The following is a 21959-nucleotide window of genomic DNA, read 5'->3' on the forward strand; positions in this document are numbered from 1 at the left end:
TGGCGAATTGATTTGCAAATTTAAAATTTGGCATATCTTAGGGTGAAATCGTGACACGCCCACATAAGCGATCTTGCCTTTTGTCACTTATTAGATCCTAACTTTTGAATGGCTTTTTTGGTTTTTGTAATTTCCTTGAAATCTGCTGTTGTAATCCTGATTCTTGAGTTATGGTATTTGAAACCCTGGTTCTGTTAATTTTGATGACTTCGGACCTCTTGGCATTCGAAACGTTTTGATTTTGATTCGAGAATTTGGGGCCAAACTTTAGTTTTTTTTGGAGTTTTGGTCAATACAATAACTCTTTAGCTCGTGGCTAGCATTTTTTAGATCACTTTCAGCACTGGCACATAAAAAAATGTTTTGTTTACAAAAAAAATCACACATTTTTCGCGGCTTTTCTCGATTATTGTTCTTATTTTGTTGGTAGGGTGTTTTTTTGGTGGTGGGTAGGGGGATTGGTTGGCTGGAGGAGCTACTTACATTTGGTGTGTTTTTTTTAAATTAATTAAATAAATATAAATTAAGTCTTTCGGTTTGGTGTCTCTGGATTAGACGACTGCTGGCTGATGGAGCGGCTTTGTGTCAGGAGGAGTATCCACACAGCACAAGAACTCAAACGGTAGTGATATGAAAACTGGTCCCGCCGCCCGTTTTATAAAGCCCGCTTAGCGCTAAAACCTTATCAGACGCAGCGCTCTCCGCTCTCAAGTCGCGTTCAAAACTTTTACCATATATGGGTATGAATTGTTCGCCGATTCGGTTTTCATTTTCGGAGAATTTCCTCTGCCCAAGTGCAACTGGGTGTGCTCGTGTGTGTGTGTGTGTGTGCGTCTGTGTGCCTTGTATATCGCCATGTATAGTGTACTACTTCCATGGGTCCTATCAGTTGCGGCATGTGATTCAGTTTGGGGGTTACTCATATTCGATACTTTGGCTCGTTATCTTTATGCTGTGATGGTCACGGTGCTTTTACACATTTTTTCCCCAACTACTCATTGCATGCCAAAACATTCATAAGTACAGACATATGAATGTAGTAAGTTTATTAGTAATGTACTGCGATATTATAACATTACTGTATTATTCATACTAGTTTACGTTTACTGATTGAGCAAGCTATTTTGTAAGAACATAAAGTTCCAATAAGACATTGCTATCTGCACCCAACCCCTTCAAATTGGTTTTTCCAGCAAACATCAATAAATTATATTTATAAAGAACATAAGCATTTGGTGCAACACACTCTTCTTAAGCTGTTGCACATGTTGTAGAAGGGCATTTGCTAGTCGTCGGAAACACACCACTAAGGCCGGTTTTAACAATAACGGCGAAACAGCTGCCAGACGAGAGAAAAGTACACAGCAATAAACATTTGCACATTGATGCTGATCCTGAATATCAACGTTTTGGTTCCAATTCATCATTTTCGTAGCATAGTTTGCATATTTGAGTAAGCGGCTGTTAAGGTAAGTGGTTTCTTAATAGTTTGTAATAGTAATAGTGCAAATATTCATTCATAAATAACAGGTAATCGATTTTTTCAGTGCAGTCTATGCGTTTGCGCAACAGAGATGGCGAGAGAGACGCCTCACTCACACACACAAACACACGTGTGCGGTCTAAGCTGCTCTCCCTCTTTTTCTCTCTCTCTGGCTTGCGGCACTTTTCCAGAGGCTGTGCTGTGACTCAGTGAGCATTTGTTGTTTTTGCCGTTCATGATAAGCGCCCGATTCTTGGTTCTCTCCCAAATTTTTGTTTAATTTTTTTTTTTTTTGTTTTTACTCGAGCTACGGCATAAACAATATTAAATATCGCAATTGTTATTGCAAATGCATTCGTATCAGGCGCCTTGATATTTTTCGCCGAAAATTCCTGTGTTATTTTTTTAGCGTGATTTCAGTTTGCCGGTCGTGCCATCTCGCTCGCGCGAGGCTTGCAAACAAAAAAGTGAAAGAGGGAAAGCCGCCTGTGTTGTTGCTTTTGTTGTTATCGTTGGCTGCACACACATGGCAATAAGTAACCATATTGTAGACTTATTTATTTGCGCTTTTCGTTGACTAATCTTTGTTTAAATAATTGCCTATTTCGAGCCAAAATGACGCATAAAAGGAAACGGCAACATGCGGTGCGTTTAGCATGCGAGGGCGTGAGCGAGATGGCGCTAGAGAGAGCGCAGCATAAAAAGAAAACAACAAACGCACACACACACGCATGCGAGTGGCGAGACACGAATACACACACGCACACATGGTCGAAGGAGTGGCTCCAACGTCGGTGACGTCGCGCCCAGCCACAGCCCCCGCCACGCCCCGACCCGCCCATCCTTCCGCTCCCCCTTCCCTCTCTTCATCCCCTTCCGTTTTGCCGCATTTGGTATTGCCATCTCGCTTTTTTGGCTTTATTTTGCTTTTCGATTAAGCCAAGAAACTTAAATCAAAGCGGACAGTCCGAAAATTGCGAAAAACAACAATTGCACATGCACTGGGCTCGGCGAAAAACGCCGATATTCGAGTTTGACCAAAAACGCATCCTTAAATGATGATATCATTGATGATATGATAAATGATTAATCTTTATACCACTATAAAGACGTTAGAAAATAACATATGTAAAATTCCAGGAATTTATTTTACAAACGATTTCATTTATTACAATACATTTATTCTCGGGGAATCCATGCCAAAATATGTATGCAATTGAATTCCAGTTCTTTATCATATTTAAAAGATTTAATTCCACTTCTTTATCATACTCAAAAGATTTTCCGTCAAAATTATCTATAGATAACATGTTTTTGTAGAAAATTCCCCTAACTGGAATTCGAATGAATACAAATTATGCTTATTGTTCAAAATACTCGCCGACGTCATCGCGAAATTCCTCAGTCTTCTTCTGCTTCTTCTACATCTCTTTCTTGGCTGTCTGCGGCGAAAAAAGAGAGACAGCGAGTGACACAATCTTATCTTGCAGACGAGTCTTTGGAAATGGCCCCGGCTAACGGTGAAAAACATATAGCCAAGAATGGAGCGATCGCCAAGCGATGGAAATTGGCTTCAAATTGCTCCGAATATGGCCAGTTGGTCAGTTGGCATTCGATTGTGGAGAGCTATTAGATCAACTCGTTCTCCTTCTCGTTCTTCTTCTCCTACTCGTTCTCGTCCTCGTTCTCCTTCTCAGTCTCTTCGCCCGAAGACGCTTCTTTCGTCGCCTCTTTCTCGAATGTACATATTCATTATGTATTTGGTGGTGTTTGGCGGTGTTTGGCGTCCATCAGCCAGCTTTAATGGCCATAAAACGCGTCTTGGTTTGTGGGCCACATAGCCAAGCAGCGAGATCTGGAAAAATGATGTGACAGTGGAAATGAGAAATAGATGCATCTGCAAAGTTGTTGATTCAGAGTTGATTCCATTCATGGGAAAAGTCAATTATGAATATTAATTTTCCTATTGCTGAATGACAACATATGCTTCTATCTATTCTATTTCCTCTTTGGTACGCTATCCTAACTATTTTTTTTGGCTCTATTTGCTTTTCTCAAGTTCGTTGCTCGATCGTTTGTTTTTTTTTGGCAAGGCGACGAAAAGACTCGCAGAAATTTCCCCGGGCCAATGGCTTTGGTTTTCGGTACTATAGACCTTGCGCCACTGAATTCAAGAAAAAAAAAAAGCTGTTTTTGAAGGGAAACAGTTTGAAAAAGAGTTGGAATCCGATGGATGGATGGCGGGGGGGAGGGGGTATCGAAACTAGAAATACTGAAACGGCCAAAAATGCGCGTTGATGTTGACTTTGAAACCGCTATAAAGCGAAAAAAAAACAACAACAACATTTAGCCATGATCAACGACCTTTCTCCAAAAGTACGTATGTACGTAAATAACTCGTCACGTTTTCTACGCTCACACACGTAAAGCGAAGTAAATGAAATAAACAAGTTGAGCGACTTGGGCCAAAGCCATTGTCAAGGTCATTGAATGTGAAAATTTTCGTACATTATTCGCATTTCATTTGGTTTTTCTTCCATTTCCATTATTTTTCATGCACGCACCGCCAGGGTTGCCACCCCACCCCTTTTTCGCTTTATTTGTATATCTCCATATGTATTTGTATTTTTCGCATTATAACAGCTGGCATTGCAGTTAACCGCTTTTGGCCATCTTCGAGTTGCAACTATGTACATACATACATTTTCACTTGGTCGTTTTTGGCTATTTCGGCATCGCAACGCAATTGGCAAAAATTAAATACAGCCATTAATTGCCCGTCTTAATTAGTTTGCGTGCACAAACACGTTGCAAAAAGTGAAGGCGGGTGGGAGGAGGGGTTGCTAAAAGGGGTATTGGATGTACATACGTTAGTTTGGATCGTGCGTTTGCAGTCGGGGGAGTTAAGTGCCCGAAACCCAAGGCCACGGACGGTTAGTTTGGCTAAAAAGGCGAAAAAACGTTTGAAGAAATCTCGAAATCTGAGCAGCGGATTGAAGAACAGCAATGCACAAAATGATAGCACCAAAAACAAACGCAGATCTTAGCTGATCATTAGGATCCCTAAGGGTTAAAATATTAAAAAATATTCTTAGGTTGCTACATGCAGCTTTTGAAGTTTCTAGTATTCTGACCTCCACTGTGAGCATTAAAACATCTTTCGCTCCAAAAGAAAATCCAGGTCTACATATGTATATGTATGTATGATCCGTGGTATAAAATGCCAACACGAATTTATGTTAATGTAATAACGCTAAATCGCCGAATTCCATGGCGCTAATTGCTCCGTTAATTGGGAATCGCACTGCATTGCCGACATTGTTGCACCTGTCGTGGGGGCGCAACCACGCCCACCTGTCTGCAAAAGTCGGAAAATGCGCGGAAAATGCAGCAGACGCTGCGGGAAAGCGAAAAATATGAACTGTTTCGAATTTCAATTGGGAATTTTCATTTTCGCCACATTCCACTCGATTTCAGTGGGTGTCTATTATTTGTATTATTATTAATTAAATTACTATTATTATTATTAAAGCAAAAATACAATGTACTATAACAATATTCATTTCCATTTATAGCACTCTTCAAAATGAATTACTGCTAATAAATATTGTGCAAGTGAACTTTCGGTGAACTGGTTAAATTGCTTGAACTTTACCACCACAGTCAAGCTTCTTGAACATGGACGACAAATTAACCACATTTTGGAACTTTGCTTCCCCTTTTTAGTTTTTAAGTGATATACTTCTCATTGTAAGTAAGCTGTGCTATAACTAGTTAGGTGTCTTTAGGCCAAGTTAACCAACGTAAGCAAGCCCAACTGTGAGTCCTCGGTAGCACATTATGGTTTATTTATAGTCCTCTGTCTCATGGCAATTGCTCAATAAAATAGTTGACTGTGTGGAGGGTGAAAACAAAAAAAGGCGAAAAAAAAGTTTCATTGAGTCATTTGGTCGGGCCACCAGACAGACACACTGCACTGCACTCACACCCATTGAGTGTTATTGCAAGGGAGGCCAGCCTCTCAGACAGAAAGGTGCAAGACATGAGCACAGCGCTGGCCACACGAATAGCTACCACTAGTGCTAGCGCCCCAGTTCAAGTAAAAGTAGAAATAGCATTACAAGCAGCATAATTTGGCATTTGAAAATGTACAAATTTACGCTTGAGTGAAGAGCACTAGCGTTGTGAGCGCAACTGTACGCACATAGCTCAGTCTGGAAGAAGACGGACCCCCCCGCCGCATCTCTTCACCTGTCTCCGTTGGCTCTTTAGTTGCTTTCTTGACTTGTTTATTGCGGCGTCAGCTTTGGCGAGACTTTATTTCTTGTTGCCTTTTTGTTGTACGTACATACTTATGTACATCCACAGCCATATGTATGTAGGCATGTATTTTCGCCGTATTCAGCTGCAGCAGCAGCAGCTGGTTTTCGTGCTTCTTGTTGCTGTTGTCGCATCTGATTAGCGCCAAGCTGGATTGGAGCTGCTCCAAGCTGGCCATGAAAGAAATGTGGGCAAAAAAGTAGCGAAAAGCACACGTCGCGCCGTCTCACGTGGGTGCCGAGGTCTACGGAGGCAGCAACTTGTAATCAGTCGGCACTTTGGCGCTTCTCCACTCGAGGAGCCAGTGGAGATGGAGCAATCGAGGAGGCAGTGGAGATGGAGCAATCGAGGAGGCAGTGGAGACGGTGCATTAAGGATGCTGAGACTGGAATGAAATTAGCAGGGCCTACTGTATTCCATGCTGCAGAGCGATCCTAAGCATCATGCTCCTACTGATTTGGATTGCTAGCTGAAAATCTTTGGAACATAATTTGCTTGCCGCTATCCGGCTGAGTTCTATAAGACTACAGAAATAGCTCTGTTTTTTGAGTGATACATTTCTGCGCGGTATCCATAATTTTATGCGCATAAATCCAGCGTATTTTGTTACATTCATTTGGCGCAGTCCAAAACAGGGCCAAAAACAAAAAGAAAAAACAACCACTGGCTCAGTCTTGCATTTATAAGGCTAGAGCAACATATTTGCATGGTGAAGTAACTAAGCAAAGATCGGATTTACAGTGGGCTCTGCTATGTGAAGTCCATTGAAATATTGGGCGTATACCAGTTGGAACTGGTTTTTGGTCAGTGGGCTTTTGAGCCAGTCTCTACTGCAGTTAGCGAAATCGAAAACAAAGAATGTGGGTTGCAAAAACTAAAACCTAAAAGTGGTTTTTAATGAAATTTTCTATATATGCGTGTATGCTGGTTTTATGTGGCAAGCAAACACACATGTGTACACATGTATGTGTGTACATTAGTATATATATGTATGTACATGGCGACTGTGCAATGTATTATTGTTTGTGGGCCCACATCCACGCACACCCACTTCCCATTCCGAGTCCCATTCTGATTCCCATTCCCATTCCTGGGGTTCTGAGTTTTTCTGTTGTCTTCTGCTTTCTCGCAGGGTTGGCCCGTTGCGGTCTACTGCCATCAGCTGGGTGTTGCATGTGTGTGCGTGAGAGCAGCGTCAATTAAACCAAACAAAAAAAAAACAATGAAAAATAAAGAGGGAACCGAAGCGAAAATACCCTACTCTGCGATGGTTTCGAGCCCTCAGACTTAACACCAAGTCCTAAAAGGTTATAATACACACACATACCAAGTTTCATATCATATAATGCAGTAAGTGCAGAGTTACGATAGTTTGAATCAATCTCTTTTGTCTTTTATTTAAAATTTCCATATAATTCCAAACGTTATGCACATTTAATGACAGTTGGCCTTTGGAAAGAGTATGCAAAACATTGCCGACAATAAAGTATTCAAATAAAGATGCTTTTTTTTTGCGCCGCTTTCCACCTCTAATTACACAAATTGAAAAGCGCACACGTGAGCTTTGCTTTTTCTGCCGCTGCGGGTGTGTACGGCCACACGTGTGTGTGCATCTAGGAGCGGCCACGCCCAGATCCCGGACAGATATACAACGCCCCCGCCCCCAAGAGTCCGCCGGAATCCGGATTGAGCCGGGCGCAAAGCGGAAAGCATTGCGTGAGGCCCCAAATCGGGCACTCAGCATAATGCCCGGGGTACTTAGGCCCCAGATCGTGCCAAGCAGATAGTTAGGCCCAGCCCCGCCCACTTTCCAGTGGGTGCGACATGCAAGGAGCTCGTTTGAAGTACTAGTTTGTTACTAGTACTAGTACTAGTACTAGTTTTCTAGATTTATCCATCCAACTCCCCTTTGGAATTTTCAATTACAAGCCGAAAATCTGAAAATTTGATTGTTTTCAGCTCAATTCTTAAGTTTGATGTGATTTATTTTAGTTGCAAATCCTAATGCAAACTGTTAATGAACTTGGCAGAAATATTGCAAACAGGTTTGTCTGATAAATTATCGCTTAGGTTGGGGAAATATTTAAATTTATGTGAAACGTGGGGGGATGCAGTTTATTGCACAATTTGTTGCGGAACTGCTATTGCAAGGGAATTGGAAACTAGTAACGAACGCTGTGCTAACGCGTAAAAATAACTTTCCTAATAAACCAACCATAAATATTGAAAAACTGAGTAATGCCTGCTATGTAATACAATATTGACCGAATTCTTGTGAAAGATAAAAATAAGCCAGCCGCTTGGACTTCCTATCTGGTAATGTTAGTCATCGAAATGCCGATTTCTTAGAACATTATACTTGTTGTAGAAATAAGTTAAGTTTGTTTTGATAAATACATTTTTGGTTGCTGAATCTTAAAACGCGCTCTTGCTTATCAAATTTGATTGTTTCTCGAATTCTGAAGCCGGAGGTTTAGTAACCATAGTTTGATGCTTTCAACTCCCGCATGATTTCACTAGTCCCAAAATATTTGCATTATCAGTGGAATAAACCCTGTTACTTATTGCTCATACCATTATCTTGTGGCCCTTATCCCTTAGCCTCTCCCTTCTTTTTTTTGTATTTTTTTTCACTCGCATGCGGGTTGATTCGAAAATCATTTTGTTGGCGCCCAACGCCCTGTTATCAGGCACATAAGCACTATTTTACTGATGGACACGTAGGCCCATTACCATTTACCCACAGCCAATAAAAAATAATGAAATATATAAGTGGTCGAATATGTGTATTTATTTCAACAGCGATTAACTAATAAGAGTGATAACAGTGCGCTGAAAATAAGTATACTATATATGTATGTGTACATACGTACTTGGCGATAAGTCGGCATAAGTTGGCTGACTCACAAGCTGTGGCACCTGACCGATCCGAAACGCTATAGCCGCCGATCTTGGGCGATAGCTTTAGCGTTAAGTAGGAGTGACGCGGCTATAACTAGATCGTGAGTCATCCGGATTCCAAATGACAGTGGGTCGACTTTGAGAGTGGCAAAACGAGACGAATCTGGGCTGATATAGGTTGATTATTCGGTGACCTCTTAAAACGAGAAAAGCTTTGCCAAAACAAAAACTTCATATAAATACAACAACGTCGCGGTAATGTGATTCAAATGAATGTTTATTTATCCCAAACCCTATAATATCGTCTAGTCACTCTCCGGAACTTTTGATGGACATATTTGCATCTACATACGAATGTATGAGTCACAAGTTCGGCTTACGTCCAGCTCAAAGTCAATTCCATGTTTTTGGAGTGAATCATCACACCCCGAAACGTAATGTACACTTATTGGTTGGCGTATGGTTTTGCATATGAAACAGCAAAATGAGTAGAAAACAAGCAAAAATCGAGGGACAAACATGCTGAGGGCGCGAAGAAAACAAAATCCATAATAAAACAACAGAAGACCACCTACAAAAACCAACAGCAACGGGCAGAAGTTAAACGGGTTAAGCGGTAAACCTACGAAATGGGTGAATATACACAGAAGAAATATAAACATAATCCCGCTGCGAGCGAAAAAATTATAAATAATTGAGCCGGGAGCACCGTTTAGCATAAAAACACACAAACACCACAGAAACGACGATGATGATCGTAGCTATCGTAATGACGATAATGGCCATGATCATCGGAAACCGTTTGGCGATTGCTTGAAAAGCACAAGCACCTGCCTCCCAACAATGTATAGAGATAGTACACTCGCCGAAAAACACAATCTTAGATTGAAGATTTAGTTCGATTCGTTGGGTTGCTTTCGAGAAACATAGTCCCATTTTGATGCGATCTTCTCTTCACTTCAAGGGTACCGATCTGGTTAAAGATAAGAACATTTGACTTTGAGAATATTTTTTTCGTAGTGTATAACAAGGGGGGAATGATTAAAAAAGTCCAAGAACAGTCCGCCCATTGTTGACAGTTACGTTTGAAATTGCCAGGCCGTTTGGCAAGAGAATGGAAACGAGAGGAGTGAAGAAAGCATATGGCAGAAGCAAAAACAGAAGCAGAAGCAAAAGCAGCGGCTCAAGATCCGTAAAAAAAGCAAAACTTGTTTCCCACCAACGGAAGAAACAAGCTGCAAAAAACTTGAGCTCACAGTCAAGCTGAGGCAATCAGAGCAATATAGCAATATAGTTAATATCGGACCAAAGCTGATTTTCATATTTTCGTTCGTGCTTTCCACGCTGATATTGCCAAAGATTGAGCTCTTAAAGTTAAGTGTTGTAAGTAATTTTTTATAAATATATTCTAGTCGCGTTTCTAGCTTACTAGCCACAGGTGTAAGAAACAAATTCAAATGCTGCTTGATAAAACGGTTTACAGACAGTCTAGAAACGGAGACACACATTCGCAAAAGCACGCTTTTTGCTTGATAGTCAGTTGCTGGCGGATGAATTCAAATGGAGCACTGCAATATCGGAGTATTAACCGATATTTGGGCGACTTTTCACTTTTGCAATGCGGATAATAAAACCAGCGAAATGGGGTACTTCAGTGCGTACTAATGATATCCGAATCAATTCGGTAGAGACAAGAAACGTGGAAGAAAGAGCGGCAAGCAAACATACAATATACAATATACAATGTCAACGTTTTTGGCATTTTTCATTTAATTTCGTATAATTTATTTGGGCTTTCGAGCAGCGCACATATGTATACGCTATATAGTATATACTATATATAAGTTGAAGCCATTGACATTGAGCTGTCGCTGCCCGTTTTTGGCCGTTGGCATTTTGAATGGAAAACGAGCAACAAAAAAGCGAGGCTTTTATCGGTTTTATCCCAAAAATGTACAATGTATCCAACAAATGTCCAAAAGCAACGAAAACCAAATTGTTTGGATCAATCGTTGTTGTCCGTAGCTGTGTTTGTGTGCGAGTGCTGAAATGTAACGAACTATTTTCGAAAAACTCAAACTAAAAAGCGGAAACTCAAAATGTTGCCCATATATACAATTGGTACATAGATCGTGGGCGTAGCCATACGTAATCCCCAAAAGTCGAAACCCTCACCTGTAGCTTTAGGGGTGTACATACGTACATACGTGTGTGTTCTATACGGCGTTGCATCCGCTGTTTTACTAGCTTAGGAAATTAACTGGGAGCCAAATAGTTCCAAATATGGTCAATCAACTTGAGTTCCGATGTGTTTTCTGGACAGACACTTGGTATGTATGTATGTAGATGGCGTCACTAATTACTTCGAATGCATTTCATATCCGTTCATATCCATAGCAGATATGCGATCTATTAGGTAACTCTGTTTTATACACTGACAAACCGTTGCTCGTTCAAATCCTCATCAGATATTCATCTCAGTATCTATCTACTTTGCATTTCAAATGGCACAATTCGTTGTTGTTCGTCCGTTTGTCCGTCCGTTTGTTCGCATGAAAACGGCAAACGGACAATGCCATAAAAGATGAAAATGATCGAGCCAAAGAGGTTAACAGTTAACGGGGAAGAAAGGCGGAGAGAAAGGGGAAGAGGAAGACATGACTTTCACTAGCTAATTAGAATTTCAGTGAGCGCTCGCCAAATGAAATGCAACAACATCAACAACAGCAGCAACAACAATGTGGCATTTTTATTTTTAGTTTTCAATTATTAGGCAAATTTTTGCGAAAGTCAATTTGGAATACCGTTGACTGACCGCTGAGAAGAGGAAGAGGAAGAAGGGCGATGGGGAGAAAGGGAGTTACGATCTAGTGACATCGATCTGAAAACTTTGATCATCTTGTTGGCAAGTCACTCACCGATTTTTGGAGTTTGGAGATCGAAAAGTTGAGAACCAGCTGGAAAACCAGCTGGAAAGGTATCTCGATTTTACAGCTATGCAGCTTCGACCGACCTAAACAAACATTTTCCCCATTTTCCATCTTCTTTCCAAAATTTACATATGCTTGAAAAGAATTTGAGTATGTTTTTATGGGGTTAAGACAAACAGATCATATTTTGGTTTTATTTAAAAGGAAAGAAATTCTGGGCATATTTTTGCCCGAGATTCTTTGCCAATTGCCTGCTATTGATATCATCCATTAATGAATCATCTATGAGATCACAGAGGCAGTAAATGAATAAATGAATAATTCGGGAAATTCACTGCTCAGCGGGGGGGAGCAGAATAGCGAGTATAACTGGGTTTTTTTTTAATTGTTTAATGGCCTGTATTAGACATACATACTAATTCGGAGAAACAAAGTATCCAATGCATTTTCCCCCCCGCCCAAAATGCCCCCGACTAAAGCATACCCTAGCACGCTTTTCGGAGACTGTAATCAGAGCGCAACAAATTGCATTTCCATTTCAGCGCAAAGAAAAGAAAACGAAATGGGGAATGCAATTTGCTCGAATGCATTTAACTCGAAAATTTCATCAAAATGCAACAAAATCAAAGTCCATGACTCATCACGGATTTGCAGTGTGAATTTTTCGTCTCTGTTTTCGGGTACTTCTCCAGCATTTTGTGAAAGTGACACGTGCTGCGTCCCTTTTGCGAATTTTTTTTTGCCAAAAATAAAGAAAAAGAAAGACAAGGAGGAATAAAAGCAGGCGCTGAATGATTCACCCGGATGTGAAGGATATGCAGGATATATAGGGTGCATGGTATAGGGGTGGGTGCCGCTACAATTGCCACCCCAACTGGGAATGCGCAGGGATGGAATGCACTGGGAGAAATCACCATGTCAGTCATAAGGTTGCGCAGATCATGGTGTGTACATATATCATGATATATGATAGGTTTCTGATATAGATCTGATAGTTGTGATATTTGATAGGTGTGGCAACCGATTTCTGCCAGTGCATCTGCTTATGGGACCGGCATTGCCCAAATGAGGGTCGCACCGCAGCGGCTCAACCTTGAACCCCAGGCACCCGTCACTGGATTTTCGAGGGGGGTCTCGGGGTGGGTGGCTCCGTCCTGGGCCAACATTTTGCTAGGGGATGAGATCAGCTGTTTCGCCAATGTGGTGGTTCGCTTTTCGGCCACTACTGATTACTGAATGCCGATTGCCGGTGGTGGTGGTGGTGGCAATGCCGTTGACTAATCGCTCCCAGCCTCAAAAGCATAATATTCTCGGGCTCTTTCCTGCCCAAATCGCCCCGAAAACCGTGTACATATATACATTGTATACGTATGTATGTATGTATATAACCCGAAATGCAAGATAAGATGGAAGAGTAGAATTAATGTGCCAACCAAATGCACATATATAGATATATACATGTGTGTATGCCAATGCATTAAATATAACACATACAACGCGATAAAGTCAAGCATACAACGCCCTACCCACTTGGCTTTTCACTTTTTTATATGTTTTCCTTCTCAAAAAACAAAAAAACAAAAACTCTTTAAAATTGCATTCAATGTGGGATCGGAGGGAACTTCGACCCCAAACTCCGGGAAGTCATTAACCCTATGAGTAAGAGCACGAAAGATCCCAAATATTTATCACTTGAGTCGCATAGCACTCTGCATCTCAAGTGGCGTTCACAACTCCGAGACTTACTCACTCACTAGCTCATTTAAAACATAACTTATTTGAGTCAGCAGGCAATAAATAAATTTAATCCATTTTAAATGATTTTTCCTATTTAGAGACTATCTGGGGTTGAAAGTAGTTGGTGTTCAGAGGGTTAAGGCTCCATTGTTCCCACGTGGCCCTGGGTGGGGGGAGGTGGGGTGTTAAGTTATGACAGTGCAGAAATGGGCGTGGCTGACAGGCACTTCCGTCGCCGGGCCGAAACGGGAATGGCAAGGAAATCAAAGGAATAAAACAGAGAATCGTTAAAAGTGGATAGGAATGGGAAAAGCAAAGGGTTGCACTCGATGGCCATGCGTCATTTATGTATAGAAAAAATTCCTAACGTATCATCAGGTGCTTCAGTATCAAGGTGAAAAACTATATCAGTTTCGTTCTGGTTTCCCCTAACTTATCTCGAGAACCCCCAGCAATATCGTTCGATTTCTAGCGCTAGCAAAGTAATTCCCCTCAGGTGTACTAACTTCCAGTTCTAGATGTAAAGTATCTGAGTTTTGGGTTTCAACTAAACGAGTTAGCACACATGCTGCTTTAGATATTTATTGTGCAATAGGAAAAGTTACTGAAGTTGCTGCTGATTTTGATGGAAGTAAACGCCTGAAACGAAGTGTTGCATATATGGTTTTACGACCTCAGGCTATTGGTTCGCCATAAGTTGGTGGCACTGTCGAAGGAAGCTCATCCCCATACCAGATATACATATACTATATATACTCATTATATACACTTGATCAGTCACTCGAACGGAAACGGAGGCGATTACGAATGCCGCTCACAACGCAGACCGATGAAGAGGGCGAAATAAAAAGGGAAAAGCAGGCAAATGGAGTTGAAAACGAAATGAGAAATGGTTATTATACAGGCAATCGACGATCGAAGATCGTTATTATTCAAATCGCATCCCTCGCATCATCGGAGGACCTTAGCAGGTAGAAGTCGCTTCATAAATCGATTCGATTCAAGACTCGCGGCAAATTCTGCGCCCATAATCGGAAATTCGTCGGAAGAAAAGGGATTGCAAGCGGGCGGATGAGCCAGTACAGTGGTGAGTCTGTAAGGCAAACTTACAGCCTATGTATGCAAGAACTTCAATCATTTATCTTACGCACTTAACAAACCCATTTTACTATGCACTTACTTTGTGCAGCCTTCTTTGGTTTGGCAGTTGAGGGTGTTTTTTTGTTGGTGTTTACTGTATTTGGGTGTGTTTGTCGCCGGCTCTTCTTTTTTTTGGGCGGGGGCGTCGACTCCACTCACACACACACATATATAAATATATATATATACGCAGAGACGGGTGCGGGAAGTTCAAGTTCAAATATATTTGTATTATTTCATTCTGTTACTCAGCTCTCCGCGAGCAAGAGAGCGGATGGGAGAGAGATAGAGAGCGGGGTTATGCTGAGCGCAGCTTATACAGCTTACAGCTTAACAGCTTATACGTGTACACACATACACTTGCACACACTGCAGTTGGGCAAAATGCAAGCCAAATATGGTTATACGCAACAGCCGAAGCTCTCTCTCTTTGGCGCTCTCTCCGCGTTCGCGTTTTATGCTGTGTAAGCCGTTCTCCACACTCACACCCCCCTAACTAGTTAGTCCCCCCCAACAGCCCCTTTTTCCAACAAGAAGCACGCATTGATTTATAATGCAAAGTGATCGATTGCCTTCATTTTATGGCTCACTGGAAAAACGGGAAGTGGAAATGGGAATGGAAATGGCAATGGAAATGGAAATGGGAAACGAGAGGTTAAAGGTGTGTGATTTATCTCTACATGGATGGGAAAATGATCAAAAAGGGAAGCCTTAACCCTTAAATGGGCGCATAACTCATTCTGTGAACTTAACAGAGAAGTGCATTTAACGGTTCATTCTAATCGTAAAAAAATGGTAATAATATTTAAAGCATATTCAAACGTTTGAACAGCATACTTGTCTTAGGTTACATATGTATGTATGTATCTATATACATATGTATATTATATGCTTGTATACATGGATATTCACTTTATGCCCTTGTAAAATCCTACGCTCCACCACTTGTTTGGGGTTCTCGACGAAAAAAAAAGTGAAAACCGATTTGGAGCTCACTGTTTTGTGTCTAAAAAAGGCAAGGAAATTCATCGGTCCAAAAAAGAGCATTGCAAGGCGGGAAAAAACGAACTCAGAGCGCAGAAGCTGTTCTATATCCAATATGTCCATGTTGGCACTGCACATTATGTACGCATCGATGTACACAGCTGATGCAGCGTATAAAAGGCCATAAAGTGAAGCCTCGTAGGGAGCGATTTACATATGTATATTTCATCTTAGATGCAAAGTCTTGCAGAAAAAAGATTCGCTTATCCATAGATGTTTTTTCTTTTTTGTTGATTATCAGTTATTCCACTTTCTAAGTGGGCAAGTTAAGGGTTTAAGGTGGCCGACCGTATAACATTATTTGAATAATTGTAATCTTTCTCATTATCTCATTCTAATTACACTGCTCATAGTTGAACCCACAATGTCAAAGTTCAAAAGGTTAACTCGGACATATGCACTTAGCTGTCATTTTGCATAGCCCCATCATTATCATTATCATCAATTGCAGCTGTTTTCATTTCCCTCTCTCCGTCTTTCTAGCTTTTTCTCTCTTTCAGTGCAACTGCTGGACAAAAGGGAGGCGAATTGGGGTGGCGTGGGCAGATAGGTGTGGTGTATTAACTATAATAGCGGTGGTGGTTTTCGCAGAATTCGCCGCATTCAGGGGAAACTTACCCCGAGAAGTGAGAAAGAGAGCAAGAGAGTGTGCAAGGACATCGGAGAAAGCACCGGTCGAGTACGGTAAAACGCCTGCGCTGCTCTCGCCCACAGCACGTGCAAATATTCTCATGCAATATGCCGGCCGCTCTCTTTCTCTCTGCAAATATGTGTATGTAATGTATATATGTGAGTATATGCTTGCGTGTAAGTATGTGTGGCTTTAACCCTCCTTGACCCGACCTTCTGTAACCGCCCAACATGAAGGTTAAAGTGCTTTAAAAGGCGCTTCGAGCACATTCCTAAAATATCTGCAGCATGCTCTCATTTCACTTGCGCACATACATAAGTAATAAAACATATAATTCAGCATTAATAACTTTATGAACTGCGTTTTGAAATTTTCTTTCGTTAAGCTTAGTTCGGTGACACTGAAAACTTATTAAAGGACCAGAGATATGGCATTAATTGCAGCATACTTATTGGGGCAATTTATAAAATTAATATCTCTGTTGGCGCAAACGTGTGGTAGGTAAATCACCATTATCTCGACCATGCAAGGTTGGCCCAATTACAGAATGCCGTATCAGGCGCAATAATCGAAAACCTCGAGTGCCGAATGTCTGTAAACACGTTAATCAGGCGCTCTTCCTCTTCGCCTTTTCCATTTCGTGTAATTCCCTCGTCGAGTTTTCCATATCGTCAATGATCGTTCAAGGTCTGTGGTTCCATTCGGTTTCCAATTTTTCTACTCATCACTCAATCAGCGATGGCATTTATGATCACTGGAACACGCACATATGTATATGTACATACATTCATATGTACATATGTTTGTTGATAAGAAAACACGCCTTCCAATGTCTTGGGATGATTAAAACTGCACAGATGCCAGGTGAAATACTTTATGATACCTATGTGCGCCATATAGGGCGTATCTTATCCAAACCCCCAACCTGCGTCACTAATTATAACTGACGCAAAACAAGCTGAATTTATAAACTAACTAGCTGAACAGCTTGAATATTACATGATAATTTAATTCCAAATGACTTCATCCACTTACTTTTGGGATTTACCGTCTGATATTTTGGTATATAGCATAAAAATGCGATGGTATATTGGCTATAAGCCGACGTAGTTGGTGGTAAAATGGAATCACGAGCAGAACGAGCTGGTTAATCTAATCTTCCCTGGCGCTTTATCGCCACAATGGCAATAGTAAAACGATCCATTCCGTTTCCTCGATAAGATTGCCACTGCGATTGCGTAATATCGCTCGGGAATATTACTTTTTATGCACATACATACATATCAATGCCTCTGGCGCAAAAGCGGAAATGAGTTTAATATAGTAACGATGATGGATTCAGTTCTGATGGGGATCTCGGGGGATTTTGTATGTGCGCTTAGCCCCCCAAAAATTGATTCCATGTGATATCGATTTCGAAACTATGTCATTCCCAATTTCCGCGATCAAATGAAATTGCTTATTGTATGTTCTATGTATTCTATGTTTCGCATAGATAGCACAAATAAGGGCAAAAACCATGGCGAAGGCAAATCGGAGGAAAATGTAAACCGAAAACGAAACTAAAATTGCAAATGAATGCGAGGCGAGGTCATGGGCTTTAAAAAGTCAACAAGGCCAGGTGATAGATATTTAAATTTAACCTATTTTACTGCATTTATTTTAATCAGTGGGGAACCAAATCATTAACTTTTATCTAAAATAATAAAATTTTAATTTGAATTTGGTGCGCATTTGAAAAACCGTTACCGAGGCGCCATCTGGCGTATTTTTGCGTCATGTGGCGCCACCTAGCGGTGTTATACATACTCTCCCCGATCTGGCAGCCCCGCAGATTCAAATTTATTCAGATGTTAAATATTTTAAATAATTGGTCGTTATATCATAAAAATAAGATGAATTGCTTTTCCCCTCGCCAGCAAAACGATTGAATCAATTGAATTCATTTATTTTGAATATCGGTATACTAGGTAAAGATAAATCTTAATGCACCCACAAATGTATTTGCCTTTCTATTCGTGTAGATTCAGTCGAATCACTGCTGCTGATCAATAAAACCATCAAACTAAATTCAATTGGGGTCACAAGAGTCTAAAATATGGGATTAGTCCGGGGGTTAGGGTACACGTGTATAATATAATATATATATATATTTATCGTAAGTCTGAAGAGAAGGTTAAGATTACGAACATTGAGGAGCACACATAATCGAGTTCGCTTTTCGTAGGCCCCACAAATTTGAATTTCCTGTTGAATATTCTTGTTATCACAGACGCCCCAGCACATTCTTGATTCTCTTTCAGCCAATTCAGATCCCATTCGTTTTTTTGCAGGGAGATTTGGATCTGGAGTACTGGTTTCTACTTGGTGGTTACGGGTGTGCGTCAAAATTTCTACGCAAGTGTCACGTCAAATGGAAAAACATCTGCGAAATGGGGAGAAACGTAGAACCATCCGCTCGCCTTTGCCTCCTTTGCCCAAAGGACAGATGCTGTCCGCCACTCCGGATGCCCCAACATCATGCAGATCTCCGCCATCTGCCGGTCGCCTACAGGTGTGTCTGAGTGTTTTCTATGCTGGTATCTAGTGTTGCCTTAGACGGTAGACAAATCCACTCCCGCCCACCTAAGGCTTGGCAGTCTGGGCCTGGCCAGCGGTTATGCCACTGGCCGTGGGAGCGGCAGCCTCCGTTTCCTCGCCGGCCAACGTTTTGTTGAGGATCTGGTGGAAGTGCTCCCCGAACACGGCGTGGTTGTAGGACACCAGGCGACGGAACGAGGCGATAAATGCGACCAGCTCCTCCTGGTAGTCCGCGAATCCCGAGGGCGGCGGCGGAATACTGCCATTGGAGCGCAGCGTCACCCGCACATAGCCATCCAATCGCTTGGCTGAAAGGGATTCAAATGGATTAAATAGAATCCTTATTTTATATATAGAAGTGAGCTTACCCATCAAACTGGGCACTGGCGACGACTTGTGGGCCAGCTTGAGCACCTGGTTCTTGAGCGCCGCCTGGTCGGCATCACTCATCGCGGGCATGTTCTCCTGCTCCAGGGCCTTGTTCACAAAGGAGCGAATTTGCTCGTAGCAGCTCTCGATGGCAGTGGCTACTTGGCTGTGAATTGGGATTGAAGAAGGGTTAAGTAAGCGCTTGGCTAGAGCATGGGGAATCTCACTCCTGGTTTTTGATGTCCTGCACAATGATGTCCAGCTGCTGGGCCAACTTGACGCGATTCTCGCGGCGCTGCGAAATTATGGGCGTGCTCTGGGCCACGGAGATGAGCGAGGCGCACAGGATCAAGCGCTGGGCACGCCAACTGAGGCCGGCAAAGCGCTCCTTATCGATGCGCAGCAGTTCCGGGAAATCCTTGTCGGCCGGATAGTCAATCAGCTGCATGTAGGCATTGTAAATGGTCTCATCTACGCTGCTGCCGGACCGGTGACGCTGCAGCCAATCCTCGGTGGCCGGAAAACCAACTGTAATGGCAATGGAATTCCAAATAAACTTATGATCGAGCACTTGTAGTTTTTGTGGCCGACAACCCACCATTTCCATGGAACTCGCGCAGATACTTGCTGAACTTCTCCTTCTCGTACTGCACAGAATTGGCGGCGATCTCGGTGCGAGCCAGGCCCAGCATAAAGTTGGCCATGTCCAGCTTCATTAGCGTCATCAGCTCGAGGATGCTGCGGAACGTGTCCACCACATCGTCGATCTCCCGCAGGGCGGCCACCGCTTCGTCCCTAGCTGGTGAACAGGAACGCGACAGGATGTTGATCACAAAGTTGGCATACGCCCGAAAGTCTAGGGTACCCCGCTCCGCCTGCTGGCGGATGACGGAATCATCCAGCACCTCGTTGATGTGGGCCAGGGCACGTTCGTTGTTGGGCGACAGCAGCTGGGGGAAGCACTCCTTGATCTCGGCCAGCAGCCGGATGGCCTGGTCATACGATGGCGGCTGGCGGTCCAGCTGCTGACGCAGCAGATCCCAGAACGCCTTGTGCACCATCTTCTTGATGGCGCCCTCCAAACTGGGTACATTAAAACGAAATGTTAATGGAATGGCCTCCATGTGTTGGCTGTTAGCATAGGCTTACCTATCCGAGGGCGGCTCGTACTTCTGCAGCTTGAAGTCCGGATTGAGGGCTATCTCGTGGGCCAGCTCCATGTTGCGCAGATTCTTGAACATGCTGGACACCTCGTCCAGGGTCACGATCTTTGGCGGAGTGCCATCCAAGCTGGGCAGCACGAAGCGCGTCATGCTGTCCACGGAACTCTCGCTGTCCGTCCGTATCCGGTGCTCCTCGTGCTCATCCTGATCGGCCGATTGACCCGACTGTACGCTCCTCTTCTCCTGGGCATCCATAGTCCCGCCGAGCTCTTTGTTGTCTGGTCACGGGCGGAAGTGCGACGTTAGGCAGTTGCAGCAACTGGTTACGACCAAGTGCGAATTTGGTTACCACCGGTTAGAGCCAGTTGTGTATATGGCTTGCTGGCTACAAGGCAATGGCAACTGCACTCGGGCTTTCTTTGTTCTTTGTTCGAGGTCGTCACTAAAGCTCCGCTCGGGGTCAGTTTGCCTGGGAAGAAAAGGGGGTCTTAGATACAGTGGGCATACGATACAAGTCACTGCTCATAGTGCTTAAGCTCATATTATTCTAGATTTGATTATTATAGTTTTAAGTTTACATTTCTTTGTTTAATCTTTGTTTAATTTAAACTACTACATGACCTTCTGCGTAAATAAAGAAGTCAGCAGGAAAATATTTTTAGATTTATGATTGCCACACAACCCCAATTTTTACAGATTAGTTGCTGTGTGCGCATATTTCTCAACCAAAAATAGTTTTTCAATGGGCAGTTTCGAAATAAATGTTAGCCAATACCCACTGTAAACAAACACACGGAAGGAAACCGTTAAACGTGACTCGCACGCACACACAAGAGCGAACAAGTGTGCGTTTGTTTGTATGCATGATGTGCGACAAAGAGAGAAGATACAAGAGATTTGAATGGAAATGAAATGTAACACTTTCGAAAACACTCGAATATTCTAGAATATGCAATTTGGCAAGCAGCGTGGCACAGATTCCAAAATTAAATGTGGAAAATGGGAGCAAATTGCACAACGGCCATGCAGCGAATGGGCGACATAAACAAACGGCGCAATAAAGCAGCAACGAAAACAGAAGCGATTAGGTTCACGCATGTGTGTGTGTGTGTGTATGTATTTACGTTTTGTTGTTGCTGCTTTTCAATTGCGCAGCAAGAGTCAGCTGGGGAAATTGGAAAATTGCGAAATGGACACAAGGACGATGCGAAGTGGCTGCACTAAAACCAGATGAAAGCCAATTGTAATACTTACAATAGGAATAACCGACGAGAAGGTTCCAGAGTCTTCCGTTTTGAATTTCCCACACAGCTGATTCACCTTCCACAATCACTTACAAATTTTGCAATTAATTTTTACTCGCTCACGCTCCACCTTCTCTTTATATTGTTTAAACCCCCAGAAGTTGTTTTATTCTGAACTGAACTATCACGAACGACGACCGAATTCCGAATGTTTCCGTTTCGATTTGAAAACTTTGTTTGTTGTGCCTGCTTTGTTTTTCCCTTTATTCCAATCCCCCTTCCACACAGCTGTTGTGGGGCGACTATCGAAAGTCGATAGATTGCCCTCGCTATCGATAGACGACGACACAGCGAGTACCTGAAAGTAGTATAGAAAAGCCCAGCTACGTTTAAAAATATGAGCTCTTAAATTTATGT

General features: G+C 42.4%; 2 protein-coding genes and 1 pseudogene across 2 annotated transcripts in view; 1 reads left to right on the top strand and 2 right to left on the bottom strand.

Moving 5' to 3' along the window:
- The window catches only part of LOC122625036 (actin-5C), a 3127-nt gene extending 2488 nt beyond the window's left edge, over positions 1 to 639 (bottom strand). Inside the window, exon 1 of the mRNA XM_043804878.1 lies at positions 484 to 639. The gene's annotated coding sequence lies outside the window, so the exon portion shown is untranslated. The remainder of the gene's footprint in view (positions 1 to 483) is intronic.
- A 15311-nt stretch (positions 640 to 15950) lies between these two features.
- LOC122624235 lies at positions 15951 to 18784 on the top strand (annotated as a pseudogene).
- LOC122624207 (T-complex protein 11-like protein 2) lies at positions 18119 to 21810 on the bottom strand. Its single transcript, XM_043803678.1, has 6 exons — positions 21553 to 21810; positions 20285 to 20767; positions 19734 to 20218; positions 19363 to 19663; positions 19135 to 19301; positions 18119 to 19074 (listed from the first exon to the last, which is right to left on the bottom strand). Exons 2-6 carry the CDS (start codon positions 20551 to 20553, stop codon positions 18812 to 18814), a joined length of 1485 nt encoding a protein of 494 aa, XP_043659613.1. The 5' UTR covers positions 20554 to 20767; positions 21553 to 21810; the 3' UTR covers positions 18119 to 18811.
- Positions 21811 to 21959: the final 149 nt, after the last annotated feature.

This window comes from Drosophila teissieri, chromosome X (assembly GCF_016746235.2).
Source record: "Drosophila teissieri strain GT53w chromosome X, Prin_Dtei_1.1, whole genome shotgun sequence".
Classification (NCBI taxonomy): Eukaryota; Metazoa; Arthropoda; class Insecta; order Diptera; family Drosophilidae; genus Drosophila; species Drosophila teissieri.